The 15,331-nt window shown below is 38.4% G+C and overlaps 1 protein-coding gene across 1 annotated transcript in view; it reads right to left on the reverse strand.

Annotated features, from left to right (window-relative positions):
- Positions 1 to 14,607, reverse strand: part of LRP2 (LDL receptor related protein 2) — a 130,967-nt gene extending 116,360 nt beyond the window's left edge. Inside the window, exon 1 of the mRNA XM_075430425.1 lies at positions 14,514 to 14,607. Within this exon, the coding sequence (XP_075286540.1) occupies positions 14,514 to 14,607 (94 nt within the window). The remainder of the gene's footprint in view (positions 1 to 14,513) is intronic.
- Between the last annotated feature and the right edge of the window lie 724 nt (positions 14,608 to 15,331).

Raw genomic sequence — 15,331 nt, forward strand, 5'->3', positions numbered from 1 at the left:
TACTTTTGAGAACTGCTAACACCCCTTTAACAGGCAAATATGAATGAAAAATTTAAAGTAGTGAAGAATGTATGAAGCCCAGGGTAGATTGCACCACTCTCAAACCATTCACTCAAAAATGAAACTTACACTTCTGCAATTACCTTACACTTCAGGAATCAACTCTCTCAATAGATTTTCTGTGTTTAAAAGAGTAACGTTCTTCAAGGCAATATTTTGTCAACTGAATAGTTCCATATTTAATACATCTGCAGTTTTTCAACAAATAAGTGCAAATGAATTGTACATTAAAAGCCTCTTCCACATAATTTTTACAAAAAGAAAAAAAAGTTATAAGCTCTCTTTTCTCCCTTTCTGCCTTCCATCAAGGGTACTCTTTGCTCCTATTCAGCCCCCAAAGAGAACAGCCCACTCCAATGGCCTTACAGGTAGAAGAATCCTGGAGAATCACCTTCCATGCACTCTGGATGTCAGATTTTTGCCTAGCTTAATTACATGTCAAATAGCCCGAGGTTTTGGAATGCTCAGGGAGGGGAAGCTGAATCTCTGGAAATTCCATCTCTGTTCCCTCACACTAATGAAGAAAAGTAAAATCCATAGTTCAGGACAAAACCTTTGCTTATTGCTGTGCAATGCCCTGTGATACTGAAAAATACTATTCTGCTAGCAATTATAATAGGCTAACGGACAAAGATTATTTAAAATATGAAGAAAAATAAAGTCTGATAAAATTATGCTAAAGTTCATATACCTTGAGATAATATCTAACTTTCAGGCTTTCTACACTCCACAAACTCCACTGTATTTAATACAAATTCTTCAGATTAAAAAAACACAGAATACACGAGCGTTTATAGGTATTACAGAAAGCAGTACACGCTTTCTCTTCAGTCTTCAAGATCTTGCAACACAGAACATCTTTCATACTTACATATGTATAAACTACATTATATCAGAGAAATAATTTTAACTGACAATATCAACAAAAAGACAGTACAAACGTGAGTGTGCACCCACTTCACATGACTGGAAGATCTCTGAACAGATTGATAGGTGGACAAGGAACTACACTCAAGGGACAATCTGCAGCAGAAGAGCTGCAGTGCGAGAAAGACAGAGTTACAACATTAATAGGAAAGTATAGGATTTCTATAACTGAATCACCATCCAATTACATATTACAAAAATATTAGTAGTAAAATAGCATCTACAGACTCAGTATTTTATCCAGGACTCTTTGTGCCTTGCACTGTACAAACACTTGACAAAAAGATGGGTCATACATTAGACAGTTTGCAGCATAAAGATGCTAGGCACTTGAACTCACCTGGATGTCCCAGTGTCAACAATCAAAGGCCAAATGGTGCTGTTCTTCCCTTCCCCAACGCCTGTTCATATCCTACTGTTTCTCCAGTAGCACTCCAGGAGGTCACAGTACATTAGAGGCACACTCAGTTTTGCTGGCATATTTATTAGACAGCACTATAAACAAGGAACATACACCTTGATCCTTCCTATGGAAGGGCCTCCAACCTTCTACCAATTGATGCTGGAAGCATTCTGAGCCAGAGACTCCACCTCTAACTCTGGTGTGTTTAACAGTGGTCAATGTACTACTCTTCACAACAGTCATCTACTCTGGTTTTGAGTCCATTTCTTCTTTGGAATACCAAAAACATCATGTGATGTATGTGCAGAAGTACTTCGTTTATTTGATTTCATTGTTTTATTTTGCAGTCCCTAGCCCACATGCAAAGATGCGGACATTTTAGAAAACTTTCTGGTACACAAATCATACAGATTATTTCAGATTATTTATGAAGGGGAGGAGATGTGGAAATGACAAAGGACTGAACATCAAGCAACAGATCTTGTTCTCCACTGACACTAAGTGGACTAAGAGATTTGACTCCCAAGTCCCAGTTGCACAGCTTCCTCAAAAATTAGCAGAAATCCATTGACGACAATAACAAAATAGCTTTTGCTCCACCAAACAGCAGAAAATTATACTTCTAGCCCTTGTCCCTAAAAATCCACTCGCATGTAGAACTTTATATATTACTAGATTATAAATAGAACTGATATCATGAGGGTGAGAGGAATGAAAACAGAAGAGAAACTGAAGTTTAATATCTGCTCATTTGTTCCCTTCCTTAAGTGTACCTGGATACGCAGTCTATTTCCATCTCAGGTGAGTAAGCTAGATATTCCATACTCATAGCAGAGGAAATTTTGAGTAAAACAAGTCCCGAGTTCAATGGAATGACAGGTACCAGAAGCTGTAATAAATGGATCTTGCCTGTCAGAGTAGAATCCAATACCTGCATTTTAAATTTTTACTCAATGATTTTTAATAAAAAGCACCTTAAAATTCAAGAACAAGAGCGAAATTTTTGTCTTTCAGTATGGACTTAGAAATACCATGTTTCACTAAAATAAGAGCAGATTTTTATGGTTTCCCTTTCAAAACCACTTGCCAAGTAGTTAAAAAAAAAGGAAGTCTGGAGGCAGAAGAATCTACCTTATATTCCGTGCTTTGTGCCTGCGTGCTCTTGTACATACAGACACTTGTCAGTTAAAACCACCATTAAAACTAAAGCATCAAATCTCATTTTAATAATGCTCACATGCAAAATCTTCTTTTAAATTACTTTAAATAAGTGTATTCTATGTTAAACTATTTGTTTTCAGTTAATACAGGGACTATAGATTCATTTCTGCTAATGCCTTAACATAAATTCAAGAATTAAAGAAATTCAGGATTTTAATTCTGAAACTAAGTAGGAAAGCTTTCCTGCAAAGAAAAAAGGGTTCAAGTCTCCTGCAGACATGAAGTTCAAAGGAATGACACTGTAAATGTCTCCTAGCAACGTTAAAGATATTCATAATCCTCATCCCCTCTACCTTACTTTAGCTTTATTAAATGAAATAGCAATGAATGCAAACAGCCTGATAAAAATAGAAATGGTTTATAAATTCATTTTTAACAAATCTATTCAACTTTATTTTTTTCAAGTATAAGCCTCAACAATAACAAGTTCCTAATTTTCTGACAAACCACATATGGACTTCTTGGAAAAAACTCTCAGTTTTAATTTCTTTTTTTTCTTAAAGCTCTGGTATCCAGAACAAAACAACTATGGTTTCTACATCATCACTTTAAAATCAGCCATCCTAGAAAAAGTAAAAAAAAAAAAGATATACAATATTTTAAACTTATTCACACTGATCCTCAATAAAAAAATAAACATCTTAAATTTAAAATCATAACAATTTATTTATCATACATGCCCACAAACAGCACATATCCATACTATGCATCTTTACCAACAGACAATATTATAAGCAAATTAATCAAAATTAAGTTCCTTTATAACCTTGCTTCAACTCACACACTTTATTAATAGGAACAAATAAACTCTTACTATCGTCTTAGTCCTGTAACAAGGCAGGAATAAGAAACAATCCTTTTAAGCAAGGGCTAATTCTAAGAGATAGGAGGTGATGCTCCTTTCTACTGATAAAGTAAATATTCCTTATATTGAATAGACCAGGTTCCTTCTTCTGTTTAAGTCACTGTCAAATTTCTTGTACTTCAGTGATAACTGCGAATCAGCTATTATTTTTTGTTGGACACTTTCTTTAAACCCAGCTGTATCTAAAGTATTTTTCCAGGTGAGACTAATGAAAACTATTTCTACTCCTTTGTTAGAGAATTCAGTGAAGTTATTATCTGTATGGCCAAATTCAAGAGAACCAGTATTTGCAGTAATAAAAGATTAGCTTTCACAAGATAAAAAAGTATTTTGAATACATCACATGTAAAGAACATGTTCTGCACTAAATTGGATAACCTCAGCCAGTTGACATTAGGTGTCTTAATCCACATAAATCAATTGTGATTTTGCTAGCTGGGTAAGTGAAGCAAGTGCTTGGATCTCTAGGGAAGAATACACGCCTGAGCTCTCCTAAATCCCAGAAGCTTCTTTTTTATGAATGGCACATTAAATATGCAAAAATCTGTTCTAATTGACCAAATAACATAAAGAGGAAGAAGAACAAGCAAACACGGTAGAAATAAAGACAGCCCCAGTTACTCACAGAAGGAAGTATCCCAAGCATTTTCATAAGAATGAACCTTGCTAATGGCCCCAAGGCTGCTGCAGAATAACAATTGGGTAACAGAACGAGGGGGGGAATATGACCAAACCAGGAAGATCTTCAAGACTAGGAAGTATTTACAAATACACAGTGTGTGGAAAATGAAAACAGAAGTGCTTAAAATTAGAGAGAACACGTACAGTACATACCACTGACAAAGTCTGACAGAAGGTTGTTTTATCATCTACTGCTGCATGTCAGGAAGCTATTCCGAGACCTGTACTGTTTTTTAGATACATTTTCCAAGCAATGTGCTGTTTGTTCTCAAAATTAGACCCCACACTGAGATGGTGAACTGTATTCAATTCAGCTACGCTCTTCTGAAAGCGGCTGAGTCATTGTAGCACTAGGAATCAGCCTCAGTAAGAGCCTTCCAATCCAGTTTGTGACAGTGAAATTGGGTAATTTTTATATTTATTTCATATATTATTGCTATATTGAAAATTGCTATGCAACATGTAACACTGCCAAATCATAAACCTTACTTGAATATTATAGCACAAGTTATTAAATGAAAAATGAAGCTTGGCATGGAAAAAATAAACCACTTTCCCCTACAGACAAACACAGTAAGCACATAAAGAAAAAGCTATTTCTCTCTTCCCACCACAGAACCTGTATCTGTAACAAAATTTTTCACTACTTGCATAGTGCCATCATAACTAGTGGGACTCTAGATAAAAGTAGACAATTAAAGCTGTGTCCCAAAGCTTCACAGGATACTAGTCACTACTTCTCACTTCAAAATCAGCAACTGTTACTTGTTACAAACTACACGTGAGAACATTTTCAGAAAAGCAGAAAAGCTGAAGTGTCAGTACAGAACAGACAGATCATATGCTACAAGCCTCTACTGTGCCTAGACAGACATTCTAATGCTACTTACTACTGCCCATGACATTAGGAACTACATGTATCTCTTCGGATGCGCTGACACTCATCACATTTCTCCCTTATTCAGTAGTGACTCAATTTCAGCTAGCAGCTAATAGCTACGGCTGGTCACTCCTTATCAAGCATCTCGAAAAGGAAACTCCATGTGCTAAGGCAGGCCTGAGTAAAGGAAGGGTCACCTGAACTGAAAGAACAATGCTGTCCAATGCGCTCACAGAAAATGCAACTTCATCTTAATAGACCTAAAAATGAACAATAAGAATCAAATCATCCTTTGGCTATTTCATTTTTAAATGTAGTACATTTTCTTTATACTTCTCAGTCTAAAAAATAATTTTTAAAAAATCCTTTTACCCGAACAGTAATACTAATGAGTTAATCAAGTTAAAAAGAAAAGTCCTTGAATTCAGCCAAAGAGGATAAATACAAGAAATATCATCTCCCACTGAAACACTACCTTTCCTGTCAGCCCAAATGGAAGTGTTTTACTCACATGTCCCCTAACCAGCCAAACTCTACGACTGTCAGATTTCCTCACCCAGTTGGATTTTTTGAGGATCCTTGATTCTGTTGCTACTTCCCTTCACCAGTGGTTGCCAGGCTTAATATTTTAAGTAACTATTTACATTACATTAACTAGCTACCCTAAGCAGCATTCCAGACACAGAGGTGAACAGCAATGAAGAAGGGTCCTCTGCTTTAGTTTGTGTAGCTGGATAAGCCCTACACTGGCTGCATCCTTGGAAACACAAGAACATACAAGTGCTGCACGCTGTGTACTTCCATTCAGAAGCAAGCGCACAAAACGACAGGAAAGGCACATGTTGTCTCCCAATTTCACAGTGATAGCACACAACATATAAATAACATTAGCTCACAGAACTGCAGGCATCTGCCTACAGACTTGCAACCTTTAAATCTTAATCCCTTCCTCACAGCAATAGTTTGCATCAGTCTTTCAAAATGCCTGCTAGGAAGAAGATTACAACCATACCTGGTATACTGCTGGCCACAGAGCCAGTATCTCCATACGGAATGTTTAATGATCAAAATTTTCCCTTAACAGGGTGATAATTTGGGTCTCTCTCTCCCCCTACTACATTATGAAATTTCTTGGGATTTAAGTCTCTGAGAATTCTTGACCCCTATTACAAAAAGTTACATAAGCCAACAAGTTTAAAAGTATTGTACATCTGAAAAAAAAAAAAAGGCAATCAATTGCTAAAGCATCTTTTCTTTAGGAAACCAAGTAAAAAACAGGAAGGAATGGTTTCTGTTACCTAATAGGTGATGAAGTCTTAGCATGGATGAAATACGTCAAGGTTGGAGCTTTTACTCATTCTTAAGTAATTTAAATTTTGCTTCTCATTATTTTATTGAATTTAATTATTTGTCTTTTAGTTTCTTTTTTCCTCAAATCCAAGAGACACCCAAATTTCTAAAGGTTTAAAATTCAGCTTTAAAATTTTATTATTTTTTGCATTGTCACTATAAGACGATAATTTTATAACACATTCTGTCACAGGCTAATAAAAAGACTAATAAAAGCTAGTAATAACTGCATTTTTTAATTTCCATGGTTAAATGGTCATTTTTTTCAATTGCCTACAGTTAGAACACAAATTCCATGACGGAATATCATTTCTGCAAGTGCCAAAGGAGCCAGAATGTCGTTGTTGCCCTCTTTACTCAGGCAGAGCTCCCAGTGAAGCCTGTCTGAGGAAAAAGGCCACGACTGAGCTATGTCTGAAGCTCTACTCCGATTTGCTATTGGTTCAGCCAACAGAAATTTGTCAAGGCACAGATTAACAACTGAAGTAGACACAGTTTAATTACTCCACTAAATATCTTTCACATACTGCAAAGGTGTTAACAAAAGGAATTTTAGTACTTTGCTACACTTACAGAGTAGTAGGAACAAAAACTCATTTTCAGTGAGGTTTTAAAGTGCATTCTGTGGGTGACTTCACACAGAAAAGTAAAAACTGCAAAGCTAATAAAAATAGCTCATATATTCATACAGAAGACAACACAAACTTTGTCACTCATTTCAGACACAAACTGGAGCTCGTTTGTTTGACATGAAATAGTTTAAAAACCTATTAGACCTCAGAGTTGTAAAAGTTATTTTTATTAACACAGCTAAAAGGTCAACAAAAACCACAGCAGCATTCCATGTGCTTGGTTATCGTCCAGCTCACTTATTGCATTGCAGGTTGAGAATAGCCCCACAATCCTGCTCAAAAGTGAACACGTGAGCAGTCCCATTCAAGTCAAGCCATCTGTTTACACTAGAGAACTTCACAAAAGGGTTTCCCGCAGTGCTAACACTGGTTCACTGCAGCCCTCATGGGACCACTGTTGTAACTAGCATGCCAGCCGAGCATTTCCTATATGTTCTTAGCAGTAGCATTAAGCAGTGGTTGCATGGCCAGCTGAGTCAACCCACTGACTTACCGCAGGAAAAAAGGGTCTCTCTCCTGCTCTTTCCAACTCCTCTCCTTCTCCCACTTGACGCCAAGGTTTACTTTCTTTTCCAAACTCCAGTAGCTACCAGACCTTTCTGCACGTTGCTGTAAATCACTAAGCCACCAGAAAACCACCTAATTCATAGAATCACAGAATGGGTTGGGTTGGAAGGGACCTTATAGATCATCTAGTCCCAAACCCCCTGCCATGGGCAGGGACAATTCCCTATGCTCAGTTTAGTTTTCCTCCAGGTTTGTAAGTGAAAGTAGTTCACAGAGAGGTCCCATGAGCAGCAGTGCTAGCACAAAGCGAGCAGCAAGAACTCAAAGCTGGCAGCAACATGGGAATGGGACACTGGAGGAGAGAGGGAAGGAGAGTGGGGCCTCCTGCTTCCAGCAGCAGTGAACTGTTCAATTGGCTCATCACTTCTCTGTACCCTTAGACGATAAAGTATGATGAGATCTAAATGGGGTCTCCCACTGGTGTTGAATGATGGGAACTTCACATAGCAGACTTCCTTCTTCTGGGCAAACCTGGGGAGGATTATCGATATATGTATGTAGTTCAGTTCTGCAGGCCCTATACTTCCTCTAGCTAAACTAAACTCTGTGGTATATTTAGCTGAGTTGTTAATGTGCATAATTGTTTCTGAAGATAAAAACCACTACCTAGATTTTAAATACATCAGTGAATATGTCAGTTCCTGGGATATCTCGTGGAATATGCCTGGGAGTTTATTTAGAGATGCCACAGAACACAACTAAAAACCCCATCTTGCTTGCTCCACAAAAGCATGAGCCTGAAATCCCCATCAAAGAGTCCCTATTGGAATGGGCCCCCATTCTTCAACTCGACTCAGCAGGGTGTAGTATCATGACCTGCTTGTGCAAGAAAATAATTGGGCAGACACACTGCTGTTGTAAACAATGTCCTTTCTCTGAAGATTTGGCTTCTTAATTGTAAAACAAAGGCAACTTATTCATGTTAAAAACATAAAAATAGAACAGGTCATAAAAGTAGAACAATTTCAGTCAACTCTTATATGTCATTTCATTAATCCAAAACAAAACTTATAACAGTGATCCTTAGATCTCTAATCCACTTTAAGCATTGCAAAACAAAGAAAACATTAAAATCCTTGAAACCAACAGTAAAAGCTTATGGAATCCGCTAAAGGCTATCCATTCCATTAAACATTTCTATGTTTACTCACTAAACTTCATTTACTTAAACTATTCTAAAAGTGTGCTGAGCTAAAGAAGCAAAAAGCAGGTAATAAAATGAACATTATCATAAGAAAGTGGACTTCAAAATGGATCTCAAACAATAATAAGCTATTAAAAGAGATGTTTACTCTTCACTGAATCCTATTTTCTGTCTCTTAGATCAGTACAAGTCCAGGATAATTTCTTTGAAATTAATGGAGTTGCACTGGATAGACTCAGAAGAAACCTTGGTATTCCTTCATCCAGAAACAGCTCAAGGTATCTTTAAGAATAAAGTATAATTATCAAATTATATAAAGAAGCACTTCAGTTTCAAATAATTTGAAAAACAGCTCTGTCCTTTATTTGCCACATTCAGTGTAAGCTATTAAAAAGAAGCTGACAAATTATCTGATTATCATCGCTAATTAGCCACCATAGAATAAAAACATCAACTTCTCTTTAAATAGATGTCAACCTGTAGATCATTAATTAGAAGGGACCTTGAATGTTTTTCAACAATGACAACTTCTAGAAAGTGTAATCTCCTTTGAAACATCCAAAGTGCTATATGACTCCAGCACTTTCTAAGCAGAGCTCTGAAAGAAGAGAAACAATTATAAATCCCTGCTTAAAAAAGTGATAGTGCAATGTGATTCAAAGTTACATATTTGTCTATCTGAAGACTTTTCACAAGCTTTCAGATGTAAAAATAAGTATTGTAGCAAGACTGAATGACATTTTATTCAATATTCATAAAGACAAAATGGACTACCTCTACAACGTGTCTGTTTACTGCTCAATTAAAAATTAGAGTATTCAGACAAAAAAATAAAAATCTTGACAGAAGAACCTTCAGGTTTGGTGCTAAATAATGAGAAGTTAAGAAAACACTGTTAGATTACTGCCAGATCAAAGCCCAGTAGTGCAAGAAGGCATATGGAGGAGGAAAGGCTCCAAACAGTATGATTGATTTCATGTCAATCCAGGAAGCCCAAAAGGAAAAGAATTAAAAGGCTTTAATGAAATTGCATTCTACCTTTCCCCCAAATGAATCTTTGCTCATTTCCTGCAAAACACATGGAAAGTAAATCTCAATTAAAGTAGGATTTCGTTGCTCAAATTTCCAATCAGCTCAATATATGAAAGAAGGTTTTAGTTTGTCTTACAGGGAAATAGAAGCATCGCATACATCACACTTTTATCTTAGTTGAAATCTCCTCAGATGCTCTGTCTCTATTTGTCTTGACTCCTGTAGCTTAATTATTTACTGTAATTCTAGCATTTGGCATAGAACCTAAATCTAACCAGGTATCATCCAATTACTGCTTTCAATTTTTAACTAAAATTCTGGGGTTTGTCCCATTCTTCACATTAGCTGATTACATTGCAAATTCCTGGTATGCTTTGCTGAACCGAATACTGAAAAAGAGTAAATCATTAAGAAAATTCAAGGGATGTACTAAAAGAAGGCTACTCATTAAAAAGAACCATACAAAAAAAAAAAAAAAAGACTGTCAGTGCACAGAAATACCACTCTAATTAAAATGTGAGAAGATTATAATGTGTTTCACTGACAAGTACTTTTAAATTCTCAGCCCTCAGGAAATAAACTGGTTCAGAGCTGGGTACACGGACACTCAGTGCGACTTTTGCTCTTGATTTTTTGTGAGTACATCTCTAAGAGAAACCAAGAAAATTATACCAGTGCAGGATTATGAACACTGCAGCCCATAGGTCATGCACAACACCTATTAAATTGTACATCAGGATTGCACTGGTATATTCATTTATTTTGCCATTTTTTCTCCCTGCTCATTACTCCCAAATCCTCAGTCCCCAAGGAAAGTCTCAAAGTCTTCAAACACTAGGTCTTGGCAGGACCATAATCTTACAGACAGGCTTCGCTGTCATTTAAAGCGCACAGTGCTGTACAAGGGAGTATGAATACTCACTCTGGCCTGTTGCCTAGAGCAACGTCACTATACATCATCCCACGGACAGATTAAATAGATTTGAGTGATGGCAATGTCTAAAAATGATTGAATTATTAATTTGGAGATTGAACTATTACAATGCTTGATGGAAAAGCCTGTTTCTCCATGTCATTCTGGAAAGAGCTGCTGTAGCTCTTCTCTGCTTTGGCTTATTGTACCTATTCATTACTGGTTTCGCTTCACGCAACTGTTTATTATGATTTCTGAGATATGATATCACACCATATAGATTCATTCTTAGAATAGCCTTCATTCTCAGACTAATAGAAACCTTATAATGGTAACAAATTTTAGTCATATTGGCCTGGCAGGTATTTAAGCTGATGATTTATCATTGCAGAGATTTAAGATGTAAATCAAATTTGATGCACTAACTTTTGTGTTACGGCAAAGTTTCTGAACAAATCATGTTTTGCCAAGACCCATACAGAGTAGATAATGAGCTTTCCTAAAAAACAATATTTTAGATTATAAGCCTTCTGATCTCAAGATCAACAACAGAAACCTATAAAAAAATCAGTAAATTATGAGCTATTGAAAAGAGCAGCAAAAAAATAAATACTAGAAGTCAACCTAGCTGTGATCTTATGGCCTCTTAACATGGAATCCAAAAATTCAAAAAATTAGCATATATGTAGAGAGCAAGACCATTAATGGCGATGCCTGCATTTCCAGTTGCATTTCCCAGAATTTGAAAGTTTACACGAACATTATGATCATCAGCAAGGAAAATATACAGCCTGGCTAAGCAATCATTGATCTCATGTAATTCACAGCAATGTGAATCTGTCATCTTTTAATCCATACATGAAATGTGCTAAAGAAATAAAAAGATCCTCAGAAGTATCCACTAGAAAGACATGGGAGACAAACAGCAATGTAAACATTGTAAACTACACAATACAGTGAAATCCTGGCCTTTACATAGCAGTTTGGTACTTAACAATAAATTGCAGCAAAGCCAGAATTTCAGTGTAAGTGCATGCCAGTCTGAAAAAAGATGATACTGGCATTGTTTTGTTTTGTAACTTGCACTAATTGGTGACAAAAATCAATTCCAATGACATTTATTAGATAATTCATATTATTTTAATACCAATACATTTTTTTTCTGGGAGATTTACATCACCTCTGTGGAAAGCAGGTCATCAGGACCTAAGGGGCAGCAAAAAGCAATAAAGGAAGTCTAAGTCATCTGAAATATACAGGCTACAGAAATATTAACTATAGCAGATTTGTGAAGAATGTTATTAACACTTTGTATCTAGAAAGAAGGGTTCAAAAGCAGGTTTCTATGAATGATTTATAGCTTATTTTATATATACAAATGATTTTACAAAGAAACTGAGCTAACGGTTCCTCTGGTGCTGAACTATTCAGAACAGAGAAAAATTCAAACACTCTCAAGTACTAAATCCTCATCAAAAAAAGTACAGCAGGCCTTCCATGTTAGATAAGGTGAGCCTGATAACAGATGCTATGTGGAACACTGCATGGGTACGTAGATCTGGTATGCTTTGCAGTAACATTAAAGAACTCGTTGTTCAAACACGAAGTTGCCCTAGTGATCTCATTTGCCCTCTGCAAAACTGCTGAGAGTACAACATGCATCCAGCGTCTCTAGTTTATGACTATGAGCATGAAGCACTTTGACATTCCTCAAAACAAACATTAACGTTAGTCCTGTGATGCTCCTTCTTGACAACTGCCTTCAGTTAGGTAGTTTTTTAGATTCCAGCTGCAATTTTTTCTGATAACAGTTACCTCACAGGCAACAAGGCTTACAGAGTAAAGGTTGCAGAACTAAACGCTACTGGCAATTACAAGAGACAGTATTTATATTCAGTTTATAAGTGGTATATTTAGTTCCAGTAAATCCAGAATTAGATAAAATCATGGAAGAATCATGATGCTATCATTTGAGCAAGTGCTCAGGTGAAACTACGTCTAGAAACATCCAGCTTACACTGGGAACACTCAGGTATTGTCAACAAAAACCTCCAAAAATATTGAGGAAGCACCTTTGAAAATACTGAGGATGAGGCAAGTTAATATGATTGTCACCATTTTCTTTCTGAGCCTTGGAATTGCTTTCATGATTCTCTTCATGGTTGTTTGTTTTTTTTAAATGAGTCTGACATGATCTCAACAATCAAGGAGCTGGAACTCAAGGATACCAAATATTTCACAATAATAATCACAGTGTGGCCAAGATTGCTATCCAGAGATTTTACTAGTATCGGTTACCTATTACTGAAACTATACTGTTTCATTTGCAGAATTATTCTGCGTTCAAGGTCGGGGGGCAATGGGACATCATCAAAGTAAAAAAAAACCTGTACTTCCACTGCCTATGGATCCTACTACAGAGCTTCCCTCTGCTTATCCTGTCATGTCATTTACCAGGCACGTCCTGAACAGTCAAAAGCAGCTGTAGAGCAAAGAAATAAACTTTTCAATCAGCACTGCAGCTTCCATTCTATCCAATGTAAAATAATAGTGCATAGGATTAACTCTGGCCAGTGTGACCTCCTTGGCTAGAGCTTTTGCAGGTCTCCTGCCGCACATTAGCTATCTCCTATTGCCCTGCTCGTTAAGTGGGAGCTGCTAGCAGCAGTTGCTGTATAATTACTTACTTGATTCTGTCTAAGGAGCTTAAACTAAGAGTTGTGCAAAGAAAGCAGATTAACAATTTGAACGCCCGTGTAATACACAGACACACACACACAAGGCGCAGGCCTGCCGGGTCCACTCCTGCGCCAGCGAGACAGGCTTCATTTTCGCTGCCGGGCGATCGAAGTGCGCGCAGAGGTGGGGCCGGGGCGGGCCGGGGAGCGAGCTGGAGAGGCGGCAGCTCCATCCCCAGCAGCCAGATTAGCAGCAGCGGAGCAGCCCTCCGCCCGCTCGGCCGTCACATGCTCCCGCGCGTCGCCTAGCAACAGCAAAGCCCAGGGAAAAAGTTCTCCCTCTCAACTTCAAATCTGCGCCCGAGACGGACGGAGGGCAGCTTATTGTGCTCCAGACTAAGCATCTGTTTCTTTCCTGTAGCCTTCTGTAAATGACGGCATTTACCACACGTATGCAAGCCTGGCCCCCATACCCCCCCCCCGGCACAACCTGTCTACCTGCGAGTGCCGCAGACTGGGCACTGCTCAGCAAAAACCACCCCAGGTACCATTCCAGTGGTCACCAAACCTGCTCTTGGAATGCAGGTGAACTCTGCTCTGCAAAACCACCCTCACTTCAGCAGCAAGAAGGGCACAAAGAGCACAAGGAAAAAATGCAAAAACTCCGGAGTGATTATTATTTTTCTTTTTAACCTTAGCCACAGCCAGCAAGCAGTACTCGCTACAGGGAAAGCTGCCCACCTGCCCCTCTGTAAAACTGGGAGCTTAGACCATGGAGTTGCAAAGTCTAAGCTGTCCCTCCACATTTAGCAACATTTGTATGTTGCCATCTTGTACAACCAGAAAACAGTTTCTACAAACCAGAAAAAACATCCTGGGATAATTTAAAACCAAGATGAAGTGAAGCTAAAGAGCCGGTGGTGTTTGTAGTGGGTTTTAAGGCACTACTTCCTTTTCCGCAACAGAAATCGACTCCATCAAGCGGCTCCTGGAAAGAGCCAGCCGTCTCCGCTAGCTGTTAGCCAGAACTCCCTGAATCGGCTCCCGTTAACCCTCTACTTTCAGGCGCTTTGGTCTTTTTCTCATGGAAGTCCCCAGGACAGGGATGTGCTCCTTGCGGTGCAAGTCCCATTCTGGAGAGGCTGGAGCATAGCGCTTACCTTGGCAACTGCCCTGCATTATGCATGCAGTGAATAATATGAGCAGTTTGCAAGCAGTTGCTGCTCTTCCATCCATCCGATGGTGAGGTCCCATCTGGGCTGGGATGCTCCAGCTCCCTCAGAAGCTGGCTGCTCGACTCCGGGGTGCTGATCTGCACAGCAGCAGCCCAAGGAGCCTGGTGTCTTTTTCTTATCCCGCTAGCTGCAGAAGAAAGGCGCGTTTGCCTGTTGAGACATCGCGTTTTCTATAAACTCCCACCCTCCAGACATTGCATAAAGCTCTTTATACCCGGCGGCCCCGGAACTAGCATGAGGGAATCAGGCACCGCTCCAGGCCCTGCAGCCACCGGCTGCCGCTGCCCCTCCTTCCACCCTTCGCGGGACAGGCAAGATGCTTCCAAGTCCCTGCACTCTGCAGACTTGCTGTCAGAGTCCATTGCTGCTACACATTGCCTATTTTGAGTAGATCATGGGAATTTCAGATTGCAAGTGAAATATGTCTCAGGTTTTAGTGTCCCAAAGACATGCTCCAAACAAGAAAAGTTATTTCTGACAACTTTGAAAAACATCCCAACATCTACTTACCAATGCAGAGGACAAAGCTTAGAACTTATTATTATTATTACTCCTTACAGAAATACTGAGAAAGGAAAACTGTAGGGATGAAACTTGCTTTCCTCTTTCTTAACAGATAAAATCAGTTTGGTAAAGTACTTTGACTGTGAATGCTTAAGGTACCAGCTGGAGACACCTTACTGGGTTTCTAATTCTCCAACAGTGCGTGCAGCACATGTGAAATGTCTGCCTCTGTTTTACCG

Source organism: Opisthocomus hoazin, chromosome 9 (assembly GCF_030867145.1).
Source record: "Opisthocomus hoazin isolate bOpiHoa1 chromosome 9, bOpiHoa1.hap1, whole genome shotgun sequence".
NCBI classification, from domain to species: Eukaryota; Metazoa; Chordata; class Aves; order Opisthocomiformes; family Opisthocomidae; genus Opisthocomus; species Opisthocomus hoazin.